The sequence below is a fragment of the Mandrillus leucophaeus genome, unplaced genomic scaffold (assembly GCF_000951045.1).
Source record: "Mandrillus leucophaeus isolate KB7577 unplaced genomic scaffold, Mleu.le_1.0 Scaffold452, whole genome shotgun sequence".
Taxonomy (NCBI): domain Eukaryota; kingdom Metazoa; phylum Chordata; class Mammalia; order Primates; family Cercopithecidae; genus Mandrillus; species Mandrillus leucophaeus.
The window spans coordinates 455636-472875 of NW_012104832.1; the positions used below are offsets into that span (position 1 = coordinate 455636).

At 39.3% G+C, this 17240-nt stretch overlaps 1 protein-coding gene across 1 annotated transcript in view; it reads right to left on the reverse strand.

Annotated features, from left to right (window-relative positions):
• Positions 1-5336: 5336 nt before the first annotated feature.
• Positions 5337-17240, reverse strand: part of PRKCI (protein kinase C, iota) — an 84149-nt gene continuing 72245 nt past the window's right edge. The window contains exons 12-17 of the mRNA XM_011994352.1: positions 16309-16396; positions 15211-15336; positions 12759-12838; positions 11364-11453; positions 9636-9751; positions 5337-5701 (exon numbers count right to left, since the gene is read on the reverse strand). Coding sequence (XP_011849742.1) covers positions 5614-5701; positions 9636-9751; positions 11364-11453; positions 12759-12838; positions 15211-15336; positions 16309-16396 — 588 coding nt within the window. The 3' untranslated portion in view covers positions 5337-5613. The remainder of the gene's footprint in view (positions 5702-9635; positions 9752-11363; positions 11454-12758; positions 12839-15210; positions 15337-16308; positions 16397-17240) is intronic.

Sequence of the window (17240 nt, forward strand, 5' to 3'; positions counted from 1 at the left end):
GCCATCTGGTTCTTAACTGATATCTTAAGTCCTAGAGTAAACAAGAGCAAATCTAGGAAAGGAGACCTTCAGATAGACCAAATGACTCATTTTTGGGCGTTGTCCACAAAGCAAGCTGTTGAATTTCAAGGACTGGAGATTGGTTCTACCTTTGGGGGAGAAACTGGTTATCCCAGTGATGGAATGCCTTAATGATAAATTTCCCTAAAGCTTCAAGTTCCTCTGTGGAGTCAGTTTTAGGATTTTACTAACTCACAGAAAACAACCAAATTTATGATATGATACAGGGAATAGCCTGGAAAGCACTTTCTTAATACTGCCTAGAACTCCATTTTAAGCAAGAGCTGAAATTAGGATAAAATAATTATCCTATCTGGAAAGGCTGGGTGTGGTGGCTCATGACTGTAATCAAGACAAAAAAAGAGATGGGGCATGGTGGCTCACGCCTGTAATCCCAGTGCTTTGAGAGGCTGAGGCAGAAAGATGGAGGAGTTCAAGGGCAGCTTGGACAACACAACGATATCCTGCCTCTACCAAGAAAAAGAAAAGAAAAAAGAAAGTAAAGGCACTGGGATTTGTTTATATAGACACTAGCTACAATATGGACACTAGTTACAATAGAAAAAGAAGAAATATTAGATTTTAGATCACTGTAAAGCATAATGAGATAATCTGTTTGAATTTGCTACGGTTTTATTTGTTTGACACGGAGTATTGCTCTGTCACCCAGGATGGAGTGCAGTGGCGTGATTTCGGCTCACTGCAAGCTCCGCCTCCCAGGTTGACGCCATTCTCCCGCCACAGTCTCCCTAGCAGCTGGGACAACAGGCGCACGCCACCATGCCTGGCTAGTTTTTTTGTATTTTTAGTAGAGACAGGGTTTCACTCTTAGCCAGGATGGTCTTCATCTCCTGACTTCGTGATCCGCCCGCCTGGGCCTCCCAAAGTGTTGGGATTACAGGCGTGAGCCACCGCGCCCGTTTATTTATTTTTTGAGACGGAGTTTCACTCTCGTTGCCCAGGCTGGAGTGCAGTGGTGCGATCTCGGCTCACTGTAATCTTTTGCCTCCCAGGTTCAAGCTTCTCCTGCCTCAGCCTCCTGAGTAGCTGGAACTATAGGCGCCCACCACCATGCCCAGCTAATTTTTTGTATTTTTAGTAAAGACCGGGTTTCATCATGTTGACCAGGCTGGTCTCGAACTCCTGACGTCAGGTGATCCACCCACCTCAGCTTCCCAAAGTGCAGGGATTACAGGCGTCAGACACTGCACCCAGGCTTGCTTCAGTTTTAAAACCAGTTAAAATGTTCTATGTTCAGCCGATGTCTTAACGAGTTTGTTTTTCAATTAGAGATGAATGGAAAGATGAGTTAAAACTGTATATTGGAGAGGGCTGGGTGTGGTGGTCATGTCTACAATCTAAGCGCTTTGGGAGGCCAAATTGGGAGGATCATTTGAGCCCAGGAGTTTGAGACCAGCCTTGGCAACATAGCCAGACCTCATCTCTACCCCCTGTAAAAAAAAAAAAAAAAAAAAAATAGCCATGTGTCATGGTGTATGCCTATAGTCCCAGCTACTCCAAGCTGAAGATCCCATGAGCCTGAGTTCAAGGTTATAGTGAGCTATGACCATGCCACTGCACTCTAGCCTGGGTGACTGAGTGAGACCGTTGCTAAAATAAATAAAACAGTGCAGAATATTTTAATTACTAATTTTTAATAATCTCTACATTAATAAATATAACATTACAAATTTTTTTGAGACAGGGTCTCACTTTGTTACCCAGGCTGGAGTGCAGTGGCATGATCATAGTTCACTGCAGCCACAACCTCCTGGGCTCAAGCAATCTTCCTACCTCAGTCTCCCAAGTAGCTGGGACTATAGGCACTTTGCCAGCATGCCTGGCTAATTTCTTATTTTTCTGTTTGTAGAGATGGGGTCTCACTATATTGCCCAGGCTGAACTCAAACTCCTAGGGTCAAGTGATCCTCCCACCTCAGTCTCCCAAAGTGCTGGGATTACAGTTGTGAGCCACTATGTCCAGCTAAATGTAACATTATTAAATGTAAATACTACAGCATCAGTTCTACCAGAATGCTGCTTTAAGTAAAGCAAAATTCAAAACTCTAAAATTTTCATTTTTTCTTGAACAAATTTTGATGTATCTTTGTTCTTATATAAATTTCTGACATATGGCCGGGCGCGGTGGCTCACGCCTGTAATCCCAGCACTTTGGGAGTCCGAGGCAGGTGGATCACAGGTCAGGAGATCAAGACCATCCTGGCTAACACAGTGAAACCCCGTCTCTACTAAAAATACAAAAAAATTAGCCAGGCGTGGTAGCGGGCACCTGTAGTCCCAGCTACTCGGGAGGCTGAGGCAGGAGAATGGCGTGAACCCAGGAGGCGGAGCTTGTAGTGAGCCTAGATTGCGCCACTGTACTCCAGCCTGGGTGACAGAGCAAAGACTCCGTCTCAAAAAAAAAAAAAAAAAAAAAGGTACAGAAATACAGATTACATTATGATGACCACAGTAGTATTCTACATGACAAAAATAAAAACAGATTTAAGTAAATGTACCGGCACTGAACAAGCATTTACTTAACATCCAATCCAGGCTGCATATGCACAAAATGATCTGACCAAATGCTTATGCAAAATAAAGTTTTTCTTAGAACGCCAAAATTCCAACCATTCTGACTGTCCGCTGCCTATTCCCCTGTTGAGTATTTTCAGCGAACTTTTATAGAATATAAAAACAATTGGCATGGCACTTAAAAGACTGCAAAAAACAACACAATTAAAAACATTACAATGCATTTCTGTATAAAATATACACCATAAATATTATTAGTTAAAAAAAGATTTAAAAACAAAAGACCACCCTGAATAATCGTTAAAACCTCATCATAGAAAAATGCTCATAATTTTGTACATTATTGATAGAAACTACTGAGAGGTTTCTTTAGGGGGTTGGGGGAAAGGTAGATACCTAACTTAAAGATTCATTCAAAATTTGCTTTCAATTGTGGATAATAACTCACGGCTTACCCCTTCTCAAAATGTTTTATCATGAATACTCTAGTATTTAACCACAGGACAAACATAAAGAATAACCTGAAGAAGGTGTCGAAGGCCCCAAAAGAAGTCTAAGGTGGCCCACTAGTGTGCATTTTAAACAAACTTCCTAGGTGATTATTTCACATTCCAAAATCTGAGAACTAATGCCCTATGGGAAACAGCACCACTGAAAAGCAAGGTCATAAACATATTTCTGACATCAGATACAGAATTCTAAGTTTATGATTTGAAGTGAATACTGCTTTTTGTTTTAAAAGAAGTTTCAGGTGTTAAGAGAAACATATTAAATAAACATGCGGATGTATATAAACATTTTCCTTTGAGGTTTTCATTGCTTTCAGACTTACATTATTTGAAGGAAAGAGAGTACATAGCTAGAAACTTTGGAAAAATGACATTTCCAGTGAAATGCAGCATCCACCCCTCCAAAAAAAGATAATTTATTATATGCCTACAAATTTTAAAACATTTGAAATTTAAACTAATTTCCTAAAGTTAAGTCTTACTAAGATTAAAAAATTTTAAGTAATTTAGATAATCATGGTTACTTTTTAAGTCCCTTTTCATTAAAAAAAATTTAAAATAAACAGAAGGATGCTATATTTGGCACCCCTTTAAATAATAAACTGCTAAACACTAATATTAATAAAAAATAATCCAAGGAACTCTGTCTCTGAAATGTATTCTACTATGTGTTACATGTGTTATCAGTTAATAAAAACTCACTGAAAGAGCTGATACTGTGATGTGTGTGAGTGTATATGTGTGTCCTGAACATTCATGCCTACTTTATTTTTCTGATTTCACTAAAGACTCTATAAATAGGGTCCAATCATAAATGTGGTTTAGGGGAAGAAATGAGGATAATTAAGATATCCTACTTAAAAAAATAAATAATTTTCCTGTATACTAAATTATAAGGAAAAAATATTATACATTCTGCCTCCACTGAATACATGGAATGCTTTTACAAGTTTGGTAACAATATTGAGTGCCTCATTTGAATCAAGTCACAAAAAGCAACTGTGGGGATTCACTCTCCAATAGGAAATAAAAATATTACCACTGTACTTTTCTGTATCTATTTTAAATTTCTGTTTTTTTTCCTTTCTTTATACTGAGTAATTTTCCATTCAACTGCATCCTTGGTCCTTTGCATCATATAGATTAACATTCCAGTTAAAGTTTCCCATAAACGGATAGGCTTAGAAGGGAGCTACCCCGTTAATATACTTAAAAAGAAAAATCACTTGTGCCAGTTTTGCAAAAATAGTTAATGATTTGGAATCTGATTTATAATAAAAAGTGTCTGCGTTTTAACTCAAGAAGAATTTCCCAATTTGGTTTTTGTTTTGTTTGGTTTGGTTTGAGACCGAGTCTCACTCACTGTTGTACAGGCTGGAGTAATCTTGGCTCACTGCTAACTCCATCTCCTGGGTTCAAGCGATTCTACTGCTTCAGCCTCCCGAGTACCTGGGATTACAGGTGCCCGCCACCATGCCCAGCTAATTTTTGTATTTTTAGTAGAAACGGGATTTCACCATGTTGGCCAGGCCAATCTCGAACTCCTGACCTCAAGTGATCTGCCCGCCTTAGCCTCCCAAAGTGCTGGGATTGCAGGCGTCAGTCACTGCACTCAGCTGAATTTCCCAATTCTAAGCAAGCAGCATCTCTATTAGCAATTTAATAACTGCTGCCTTAAAAAATCGATAATTTATTTATCCAAGGCAGTAAAATTTACACCTGAATTTTTAAACATAAAGAACTCCAAAACTAATAGGTAATATAAAAAGTTGTTGCATTTTATATTAATCTTTTATTTCAAAGTTAAACCCTGAAATGATTTAACACATAATGACAAAAATTATGGGACGTTTATGATGTAATCCCACTATGTGCCTTAACGCAACAGACACTTTTTTTTTTTTTTTTTTTGAGACGTTGTCTCGCTCTGTCGCCCAGGCTGGAGTGCAGTGGCCGGATCTCAGCTCACTGCAAGCTCCGCCTCCCGGGTTTACGCCATTCTCCTGCCTCAGCCTCCCGAGTAGCTGGGACTACAGGCGCCCGCCACCTCGCCCGGCTAGTTTTTTGTATTTTTAGTAGAGACGGGGTTTCACCATGTTAGCCAGGATGGTCTCGATCTCCTGACCTTGTGATCCGCCCGTCTCGGCCTCCCAAAGTGCTGGGATTACAGGCTTGAGCCACCGCGCCCGGCCAACAGACACTTTTTTAATGCAGTGGTTTTCTTTTTTTTTTAAACAAAAAAGATAACTTCATTACTCATCTGTAGGCCTTTTAAAAACTGAAAAACCAGTTCAACTAAATTTTGACATGATTGTCTGGAAGCTAGTATTAATTTCTTTTTCATAGTAAAATAGATGTAACAATTGATTAATATATGTCTATGAGAGAAGATATTGGGTGTTTTCTTGTAGGTGGCAAATATAAAATGGTTAATTGTATCCAGGCTGGCAGCAAGTTTATCCATGCATTAAATGGCAACATGAGAAGAATACATGGTTGAAAAATGAGGATCAGACACATTCTTCTGCAGACATCAAAAGAGGATTGATATACTCAAAACCTTCAAATTCAGACTGATCAATCTTCCTCACAATGTCACTGTTGAAAGAAAAATAAATTTATTTTCATCATAATAAAGATTTCTTCAACCTTTAAATGGTAAAATAAGATTAAAAAACAAATAATTAGGCTAACTGTACTGAAAGAAAATCTATAAATTTTTAGATTAATCCCCAAAATTTTCTAGACAAATCAAGAATGGAATACTGAAAATTTAAAAAGCCTCGATAATCCCACAAGCAAGTTTTGAGCCAAAAAGGAGTTCGAAACTGAGGACCGAATAAAGAAGGCACCAGCTGTCACCATTCCAGTTAATCTTAACTTTGGACCAGAACAATATTCTTAGTTACAGGTGAACATCCAGGTTTGAATTAGCATTCAATTTAGTAGTCACCTCAACAGCCAGATGTTAGATGGTGTAGCCAAGAAGTAGTTAGCCAAAAGGAAAAGGCAATAGGAACAAGTACACTGAGAGACCTGGAATGAGGAGAGAACACCACAGGGAGACCTTGGGTCACAGAGAGGGGAGAGGTTGTCATTTTGTTACACTGGCTTCTACTTTAATACACACTGAGTAGTGCTATCAAATATTTAATACATAAATGTATATGCCATACTAAGAAGCACAAAGTTACAGAGGATACAGTCCCTTCCTTCAAGGAGGGGAGGTAACTCATACTGGAAGAGAAAGCAGTACTTGTTAAATTTTACACACAATAAGCTAAGTCCTGTTCTAACCACGGTTCTAAAGAAAGGCGCGACTTCTAGTTGGAGAAATCAAGGAAGGCAGTATTCATTTTGCAAACACTTAATAAATGGAATGATGAAAGACTGTGGTAGGTCTGGGGAAATGCAAGTAATTTATTAGGGTGGAACACAGGAATAGAAGTGTGTTAGATGGCAGATGATGCTGGAAGAAAAATAATGGCTAATAATCAAAGAAGCCAGTGATGTTTCTAAGGAGTTTCACCTTGATCCATCAAAGATCTGGTTGCATCTGAGGTGGCTCTGAAAGATGGGAAGATTTCAACAGGTAAAAATGAAGGGGGAATATACAGGAATGAGCAGGCAGAGGCAGAGATAATAACACTATTAGTGAATGGTGACTAGCAAAGACTGATGAGAACACTGTTTGTATTATGGTGAGAGGTATCACTAGAAAGTCAGGCTGGAGCAGATGTGGGGAGGCCTTAAATGCTAGCCAAGACGATAGATGTTACCTAATAGGCAATGAAGGAGTTACTGAAGGTTTCTGATTAAAGGGGTTCAAGAATTGGAGTGGTACTTCACAAGGCATACAGAATAGGTTGCAAAGTGAAGGAGTAAAGATCAATTAGGAGGCTGATACAATACTCTGGGTATGACCTGAATGAGGCCTGAACTAGGATGTGTCAATGGGAAGAGAAAAGAAGGACCTGATGTAAATGATGAAATAATGAAAACATAGACAAAGACTTGGCAGCTGCAGGTATTATGTAATCTGTTAAGAAAAAGGAGTAGTCCACAATCACTGACATCTGGAATCTGAACGACAGGAACACACTGTGGTACAGTGAGCAGAACTAGGTAACTTAAAAAAAGGAACTGATTGAGAACAATAGAAAGAGACCATAAAGGGTCATTACTTTGATTTTAGACTTCATATATTTGAGCTGCTTGATGACAAACTGGGGGACATGTTAAACAGAAATGCAGCTGAGGAGATCTAACGGCAGGGGATAAGTGCTTCAGAAACCATCATGCATTTATTCTTCACAGCAACCTTATGAGGTAGGCAATTCGAGAACAGGCTCAGAGAAGTTATGCAATTCTTATACAAGGTTACCCAGTTGGTAAGAGGTGGCATTGGGATTCAAACTCCTATCTTTTGATTAAATTCAGTGTTCCTTTTAATACACAATGCTCTCAGAAATAATGATTTGGTACACATCTTTCTCCTCTAGTAGACAGGATGCTTTTGGGGAGATTAGACTGTCTTATCTTTGAATGTCTAGTATTTAGCATAACGCCTTTTGCTCAATAACCATTTGCCATTTAACTGAGAGTCATTTAATTAGCTGGTATCTATGCTACAGGGCTGGTTGAAATCTCCAAGGTACAAACTGCATACAGCAAAAAGAAGATTGTCATGAACAGAACCATGAAGCATCCTGGTCTCAAGGGGACAGGGAAAACACATGACAGAAAAGTAGTCACAGAGATGAAACAGAACCAGAATAGGCAGTGCCACCCAAGGCAAAGCCATGAATACCAAATGCTTTACATTCATCAAGGGAGGTGAGGACTCACCCCAAAATGCTTTACAATTTAGAAATTAAGAAATTGATTCAACTTTCAAAAGCTGGAGGACAGGCTCAGTTGTAAGGGGTTGAAGTGTTGACAGAAAAAAAAAATTCAAGACAATCAACGTTGACTAGTCTGAAGAAGTTAGATTAGAGGTGCTGCATATTTATTTTTCTTTGACCATGAACATCTATTGACTTTTTTTTTTTTTTTTTTGAGGCTTCAAGACGAAATGAAAATGAGGAAAAATGTGGTTGTTCAAAGAGGGACTATGAGTTAGGGGGAAAAATCAGAGAATCTGAGCATGCTTACACAGAGGGAAGCAAGCTAGAAAAAAATAAATCTAAGAAGGTCCAATAACAAGATAACTGACAAAATGAAATATTGGAGAAAACTACAGAAACAGGTCTAGGAAAATAGGAGGGACGCTCCTTGTAAAGGAGAGCCTTCCAAGAGTAGGGAATAAGAAAATGTTGAAAAGAATTAGAAAGCAATTCTGAGATGCCAGGTGATCTGGTGACAGCTGGAAAGGAGGCAAGGTCACGCCAGAGAGGTTATCAGTCCTTGCATCAAATTAAGACAAGGTTAATCCTTTAACAGTGATGGAAAAAGGAGTAGAACTGAAGGCTTCTGAAATGAAGAGACTGTTTGGAGCAGGTGCTGGGAGAAATGTGGTAAGAAATAAAATAGAAGTAAAATGACTGCCAAACAATAAGGGCCTCCTTGAGATTAGAGAGAATGAATCTGTAACAACAGGTAAATAATCAAAATATCCCCCAATTATTTTAAGGTATATTTTTAAAAGATGCAGTATAAGTACAAAAAAATATATCAGCTCACTGCTGGCTGGATTTAATAACTCAATGTAATTCCTTAAAAAAAGCAATTTGGCAATACATATCAAGAGCTTTAAAATGTTAATACCCTCTGACCTAATTCCCTTTCTAGGAATCTATCTTAAGGCAATACTCAGGAACTTAGACAGACAAAGACAGTCCTTGTCAAATGGGAACCAGTGCAGCAGGACAGAGAGATTTGGGTTTGAATCCTGACTCTACCACCTGATAGCTGTGTAACTTTGCTTAACCTCTCTGAGCCTCAGTTTCCTCATCTGTAAAATGAAGATGACAATTTAACTAGTTTACAAAGTTGTTGTGAAAATGAGATAATGCACGATAAAGCAAAGGAGAAAATGACAGTTACTATTAAAACTTATAATAGTACAGTGGATTCAAATACCAGTAACTGAATGGTTATATAAATTATAGTATAGGCCAGGCGCAGTGGCTCACGCCTGTAATCCCAGCACTTTAAGAGGCCAAGGTGGGTGGATCACCTGAGGTCAGGAGTTCAGGATCAGCCTGGCCAACATGGCAAACACCGTCCTTACTAAAAATATAAAAATTAGCTGGGTGTCGTGGCATGAGCCTGTAGTCCCAGCTACTCAGGGTGGCTGAGGCAGGAGAATCGCTTGAACCTGGGAGGCAGAGGTTGCAGTGAACCAAGATTGCACCACTGCACTCCAGCCTGGGAGACAGAGCGAGACTCGGTCTCAAAAATAAAATAAAATGAAATAAAATAAAAAATAAAAAAATTAATAGTATAATCTGATCATGAAACATTGCATAGTCACTAAAAATGGGATTTCCAAAAAACTTAAAAAAAAATTTCAGTGTACAGAATTACTTACTCGTCATCTGGAGTGAGCTGGACAGGTTCATTGGTAAACTGAGAATCAAAGTTGTCCAAACCAAATTCCCCAGAAATATTTGGTTTAAAGGGAGGTACCACCTGTTTTTGCTCCATCTGAAAAGACATTGGATGACAGCTCAAGTCTGTATTATTAGAAAAATTGCACCTCTACAGTTCTCCTCTGCACTCATTGTTTCCCTTATTAAAGTGAGTCCTGAAGCACGGTAAAATGATATTAGCAATGATGAACATAATTTACAAATATGAGCTGGGCATGGTGGCTCATGCCTATAATCCCAACTGCTTGGTAGGTTGAGATGGGAGGACCACTTGAGGCCAGGAGTTCAAGACCAGCCCAGACAATATAGCAAGACCCCCATCTCTATTAAAAAATTAAAAATTGGCTGGGCACAGCAGTTCATGCCTGTAATCCCATCACTTTGGGAGGCCAAGGTGCGTAACTCACCTGAGGTCAGGGATTCAAGACCAGTCTGGCCAACATAGCAAAACCCTGTCTCTACTAAAAATACAGAAATTAGCCAGGCGTGGTGGCGTGCACCTATAATCCCAGCTACTCTGGAGGCTGAGACAGGAGAATTGCTTGAACCCAGGTGGCGAAGGTTGCAGTGAGCCGAGATTGTGCCACTACACTCCAGCCTGGGAGACACAGCAAGACTCCACCTCAAAACAAACAAACAAACAAAAAAAATTGAAAATTAGCTGGGTACCATGGCTTATGCCTATAGTCCCAGCTACTTGAGAGGTTAACACAGGAGGATCTCTTGAGCCTAGGAGTTCAATCAAGGCTGTCGTGAACTACAGTACAGCCTGGGCGATGGAGTGAGACTGTTTCTCTTAAAAAAACAAACAAACAAACAAACAAAAACAAGTATAAACATTGATATGGGCTTCAATAACATTATAACCTGCTTTATTACATTAATATTCAATTTTTTGGCTGGGCACGGTGGCTCACCCCTGGAATCCCAACACTTTGGGAGGCTGAGGCAGGTGGATCACTTGAGGTCTGGAGTTCAAGACCAGCCTGGCCAACATGATGAAACGTTGTCTCCACTAAAAATATAAAAATTAGCTGGGCATGGTGGCATGTGTCTGTAATCCCAGCTACTTAGGAGGCTGAGGCAGAATTGCGTGAACCCAGGAGGCGGAGGTTGCAGTGAGCAGAGATCACACCATCGCACTCCAACCTGGGCAACAGAATGTGACTCCGTCTCAGAAAAAACAATACATTTTTTAAAAAAGGATTTTTTTTGTTTTAAAAGTTTTCTAAAAAGTAGTTTAGAAAGTGGTTTTAAGTTTTTAAAGCTGTGATATGTTAGCTAAGACAATAAAATTTGGCCCAAGGTAGGCCAGGTGCGGTGGCTCACACCTGTAATCCCAGCACTTTGGGAGGCCAAGGTGGGTGGATCACCTGATGTCAGGAGTTTGAGACCAGCCTGGCTGACATCGTGAAACCCCCCATCTCTACTAAAAATACAAAAATTAGCCGGGTGTGGTGGTGCGTGCCTGTAATTCCAGCTACTTGGGAGGCGGAGACAGGAGAACTGCTTGAACCCGGGAGATAGAGGTTGCAGTGAGCCGAGATCGTGCCACTGCATGCCAGCCTGGGCGACAGAGCAAGACTCTGTCCTAAAAAAAAAAAAAAAAAAATTTGGCAGAAGATAATAATGAAACCTAATAGAGAAAGTAATCAAAATTTACATACCATATCCCAATCAACATTTCGGAAGAACGGGTGTCCCTGAATATCAGCAAATCCTGTTTGAGGATGACAACCCAATCGTTCCTTAGGGTCCTATGGTGAAAGAAATGTTTCAAGAATTGGGTGAATGTCATGCTTTAAAATAAATCATCTTTGTGATCTGTGTTTTGTGCCCTCACGTGATAGTCTTATTTCTGAAGTTGGAATGGTCTACCTTTTATTTCTAGAAAGTACAACTCCAGAACAAATTGAATTATCTGAAGCTTGTGATAGGTAAGATTTCTTTGTGGCACTTTCTCCACCTATCATGTAATTAAAACAGAGAATCACCACCAATTCCTTGCTAAAGAAAAATAGGAGGAAAAAGAGAACAGCAGAATCATTTGAGCAGCACCCAGCCATTTCTTTGGTATGACCTAGTGTGACAGTCAAAACATGCAAACCTCCAAACTTCATCAGAAGTTTGTTTTTAGCTTAATTTAAAAGCCCCATGCCCAATTAAAGCAACAAATCACCGCCTGTGTAAGACATTAATCCAACTTACAAATTTAATCCAAGCCTGCAACTTATAAAAAGTCTTGGCTTATTCATTACTATGAATGAGAATATGTTACCATTTTTCTTTCTGATAAAAGGTATTTTATTTCGCATATCAACACCTCTTGCCTTCATTTTTCATCACTATGTGAAAAATTAGGTTTCAATTTTAAATCTTTCCTCACATAAATTGTTCATTTTAAAAAAGGCTTCAATTTCTTATTTTATTAAAATTCATTATCTATTTACCTTAGAAGGTAAATGTACATCAAACTTTCTATCATACCATTTATTTAAGGTAGAATTTATGATTGCCAAGACCACACTTAGATTCTAAAACTCCTCTAGCCTACCAACAGCAACAAACAATTGAATGATGTTCACATTTTTAAGAGCCGAAGATAGCATTTCATTTCTTCTGAATTTTACCTAATTATAGCATTTTCGACATGAGAATTTGTAGGGAGCACTGTGGCCCATGTGCTCAAAAAGTACATGGTAATAAATAGATTCTATGGATAATGACACAGAAAAAATGGAAACAGAGTTCAAAGTACAATTATGGCTAAACCCAAAGATTAAATCTTCCCCTATGTGAGAATATGGTATGTATTATTTACACACAAAAAAAATATGTAATATATAGCTGGGGAGTAAATTTTATTGCCAAAATGGAAAGGACAACTAACTTATCTCAGGATCTAATGCTGTCAATTACTCTTTGGGTAAGAGAAAATTCTGGGTCAAACTGAAAAAGTTACATTCTCTACTGTCTTGGAATTTTACATTTCCCAAACTGCTACTGATCAGTTTGATATATAAAGAGACAAATCACAAAATATTTTTATACACAGTTTATACCTTGTTAAGAAAACTCTTCAGAACACTTGCAGCTTTTACAGACAGAGAACGTGGTATGCGAATTTGTTTTTCCAAAATAACTAGAAAGATAGAAATTATAGTATTATATTTAACTTTTACATGGCTTTAATCTTTTCTCTTCTTTTTTTGAAAGGGTCTTGCTCTGTTGCCCAGATTGGAGTGCAGTAGTACAATCACAGCTCACTGCAGCCTTGACCCCCTCGGCTTAAGCAATCCTTCTACCTCAGCCTCCCAAGTAGCTGGGACCACAGGCGCCACCATCACGCCTGGCTAATTTTTTTTTTTTTTAAGATAGAGTCTTGTTCTGTCATCCAGGCTGGGTACAGTGGCACGATCTCAGCTCACTGCAACCTCTGCCTCCCGGGTTCAAGCGCTTCTACCACTTCAGCCTCCTGAGTAGCTGGGATTACAGGCATGTGCCACCATGCCCAGTGAGTTTTGTGTTTTTGGTAGAGATGGGGTTTCACCATGCTGGCCAGGCTGGTCTTGAACTCCTGACCTCATGAAGGTAAGTGATCCACCCACCTCAGGCTCCCAAAGTGCTGGGATTACAGGCATGAGTCATTGCAGCCAGCAATGGCTGGGTAATTTTAATTTTTTTTTTGTAGAGATAAGGGTCTCATCATGTTGCTCAGGCTGGTCTTGAACTCCTGCACTCAAGCAATCCTCCTGCCTTGGACCCCCAAAGTGCTGGGATTACAGGTGTGAGCCACTGCACCTGGCAATCTTTAAATTTTTTTTTCTTTTTTTTTTGAGACAGAGTGTCACTGTCTCGCCCAGGCTGGTGTACAGTGGCACAATCTTAGCTCACTGCAACCTCCGCCTCCCAGGCTCAAGTGATTCCCCTGCCTGAGCCTCCTGAGTAGTTACGATTAAAGGAACCCACCATGATACTCAGTTAATTTTTCTTTTATTTTTAGTAGAGACGGGATTTTGCCATGTCGGCCAGGCTGGTCTCAAACTCCCAACCTCAAGTGATCCACCCAACTCGGCCTCCCAAAGTGTTGGGATTACAGGCGTGAGCCACTGTGCCTGGGTGCAATCTTTCAATTTTTATTATAAGATATTTAAGGCATTCCAGGAGAAAAAATAAGATATTACATATGTAACTGAAGTGCCTCCTGTACTTTCCTAATCCCCTTCTTTTCCATTCTTCTCAGAGAAAGCCTCTAATCTGAATACTATTTATCATTTACATGAATGTCTTATTCTTTGACTACCTGATTGTACCTCAATTTCCTGGTCTGTAAAATAGGAATAAAAAAATACTTCATAGGATTGTTATGAGGTTTAAATAACATTTGTAAAATGCTTGGCATATACAATATGCAATTTTATTGGACACTGCCAAATTATTCTTTAAAGCTGTTTCATCAGTTTTCATTCCTACCAGCAGTCTAGAGGAGTTCCAGTTGCTCCACATCCTCACCAGCACTGGTATTATCCAACTTTAATATTTTAATCAAATGTACCGATATGAAATGGTAACTCATTAACATTTAATGTGCATTCCCTTAATTGCTAGTGAGAATGAATGTCTTTTCACATATTCCATGGCCATTTGGGCTTTCTGTTATATGACATGCCTATTTATATCCCGTGATGGCTTCAATTACTAAATGTAGAATTTTATAGCAGTTTTCATACTTCTTTGGATTCCGTGCTAGAGGTCCCTGTACTTGTCTGCTTGTTTCTGTCCATTCTTTATATTCCCTGATGTGGGGCCTTTTTCCCCATCTTTTGATCACTCATCACCTTGGTGCTCTATTTTCCCCTCATACTGTTCTTGAACTTGTGCACCCAGCCTCAGGGTCCCTGTGTAAAGATTATCCTCTCTAGCCACAGGATTCCTTTCTCTAATCTGTCTGTGATGGATAATTCTAAATAACCCCTGTTACGATTTTGAGTATGAGAAGGTAACTGTGAACAGGAGTGAAGACTATAGAGAAGAAATAATGTATTAAAAAACATCAAAACCTAATACACAGAGGCCGGGCGCAGTGGCTCATGCCTGTAATCTCAGCACTTTGGGGAGGCTGAGGTGGGCAGATCACTTGAAGTCAGGAGTTCAAGACCAGCCTGGCCACTATGGTGAGACCCTGTCTCTACTAAAAATACAAAAATTAGCCGAGCATAGTGGTGTGTGCCTGTAATCCCAGCCACTCGGGAGGCTGAGGCAGAACTGCTTGAACCAGGGAGATGGATGTTGCAGTGAGCTGAGATTGCACCACTGCACTCCATCCTGGGCCAAAGAGTGAGACCTTGTCTCAAAAACAAACAAAAACAACAACAAAACCTAATACAATGAGTCAGAAGTATATTTTCCAGATTATGCTCATTTTTCTTACTCAAAGTAGTAACCTGAGTCACTCGCATTTGTACTCTAGAATAGGTTTTTCTCAGAGAACCTCTGTAAAATACTCCAAATTACCTTGGAAGAGATAATCCTCTGTGTTCTGGTCAGGGTTATCGGAGCTCCCAACAATATCAAATGGAGACCTTCCTGCCATCATCTCAAACATCAGCACTCCAAGAGCCCACCAGTCAACACTGAAACCTTCAGAAAGAAATTTTAAAGCAATAAATTATACACTTTGCATTCTTGAAAGTTAGTAACTGGAGATTTTATCACATAAAGGAAAAAGAAACAATGAAAAAGTAAACTAAATGCATTCCAGCTATCATGGTAGGCATTGAAGATTATAAAAATGCTTCACTTACAAGGGTAGGCACCTAAAAGATAATTTTAAAAATAAAATTATGAGGAAAAAACCTTTCTTTTTCCATGTATGTCTACTTTCAGACTCATGCCCAATATCTAATATTGTGTGTTGAGGATATAATTAAGTTGTATTTCAGAGTTATCTCCTTGGTCTTAAATTTGATCTTTTGCTAGCTGATAAAGACCAGTGAAGGACAGTGGATGCAGACTCTGAGCAGCTTTCACAAGTACCACATTCTCCTTTATATCTGCTGAAGGCAGAGGGCCAAAACCCAAAAAGTCAAATGTTTTCTCGGGTGTATCTTCGGGTGCCTGAGATACAGTTAATCTTTCCACCATCTTTCAGATTCCTGGGGGAAATATCACAGGTAGTCTGAAAAATCTTCCAGGGGTTAATGACTCTGGAGTCACCTGGGTGCTGTTCTGAATCCTTGACCTTAGGCGAGTTATTTAATCTTTCTGTATGTCAGTTTCCTCATCTATAAAAGGAGCATTAACAGTACTTACCTCACAGCGTTAAGAGGATTAACTTAGTTAATATATGTAAACTGCTTAGAATAGTGCCTGCTACTGCTTAGTTTTGTCACTAATAAAACATTATTGAGCTTGGTAACCCCAAATACTGTCAAGGTCCCACTGTCTCTGATTTCAAAGTCTGGGGCTCTCCGTGTAGTTTTTAAAAGGATCAAGAATGCTTATATTAATAAGATGATATCAAAATGCATTAGTGTACTGTAATGCAATTGGCACCACATTTAACCACCCATCTAGCAATAGCTAAAATAATACCACCAATTTATTTATTACCATAATCTTCTCCTCTTAAAATTTCAGGAGCAATGTAATTAGGAGTACCACAGAAAGTGCTGGTTGTATCTCCTGGCCGTAATCCTTCCTTTTATTAAAAAGAACAGAAAGAAAGAATGAGATAAAAAATTCTGTTTTAAATTTCCCCTTTCTATTTCACCTATCATATAAGTTCAGCATCTGTAGTGATACATTAAACTCACTAGAACAATTGCCTTTATTATTATTATTATTATTCACAGGGTCTTGCTTTGTCGCCCAGGCTGGCATGCAGTGGCACGATCTCAGCTCACTGCAACCTCCACCTCCTGGGTTCAAGCAATTCTTGTGTCTCAGCCTCCTGAGTAGTTGGAATTACAGGCAGGCACCAACACACCCAGCTAATTTTTGTATTTTTAGTAGAGACAGAGTTTCACCATGTTGGCCAGGCTGGTCTCGATCTCCTGGCCTCAAGTGATCCACCTGTCTCGGCCTCCCAAAGTGCTGGGATTACAGGCGTGAGCCATCATGCCTGGCAACTGCCTTTATTATTAAAATCACAGATCACAACTAAATAGCTTGAAGAAAACCTGTCCTCATTAGATGTTGCTAGAGTTGATTCAATTAAGGTAAGACTTGCATTTAAAATAATTTACATACAAGTTAAAATTTAATACCAAAATTTTAACATTAGTAGAATAAGGCATATTTCATGAAGAAAAGAAGCATTTTAAATCTCACCTCCTAATACAACCATTGATAAGACTACAATATTTTCCTTCTGTTTATTTTTCCTAAGAACACTTTTTTTTTTTTAAGACAGAGTTTCACTTTTGTTGCCCAGGCTGGAGTGCAATGGCACAATCTCAGCTCACTGCAACCTCCACCTCCCGGGTTCAAGCAATTCTCCTGCCTCAGCCTCCCAAGTAGCTGGGATTACAGGCGTGTGTCAC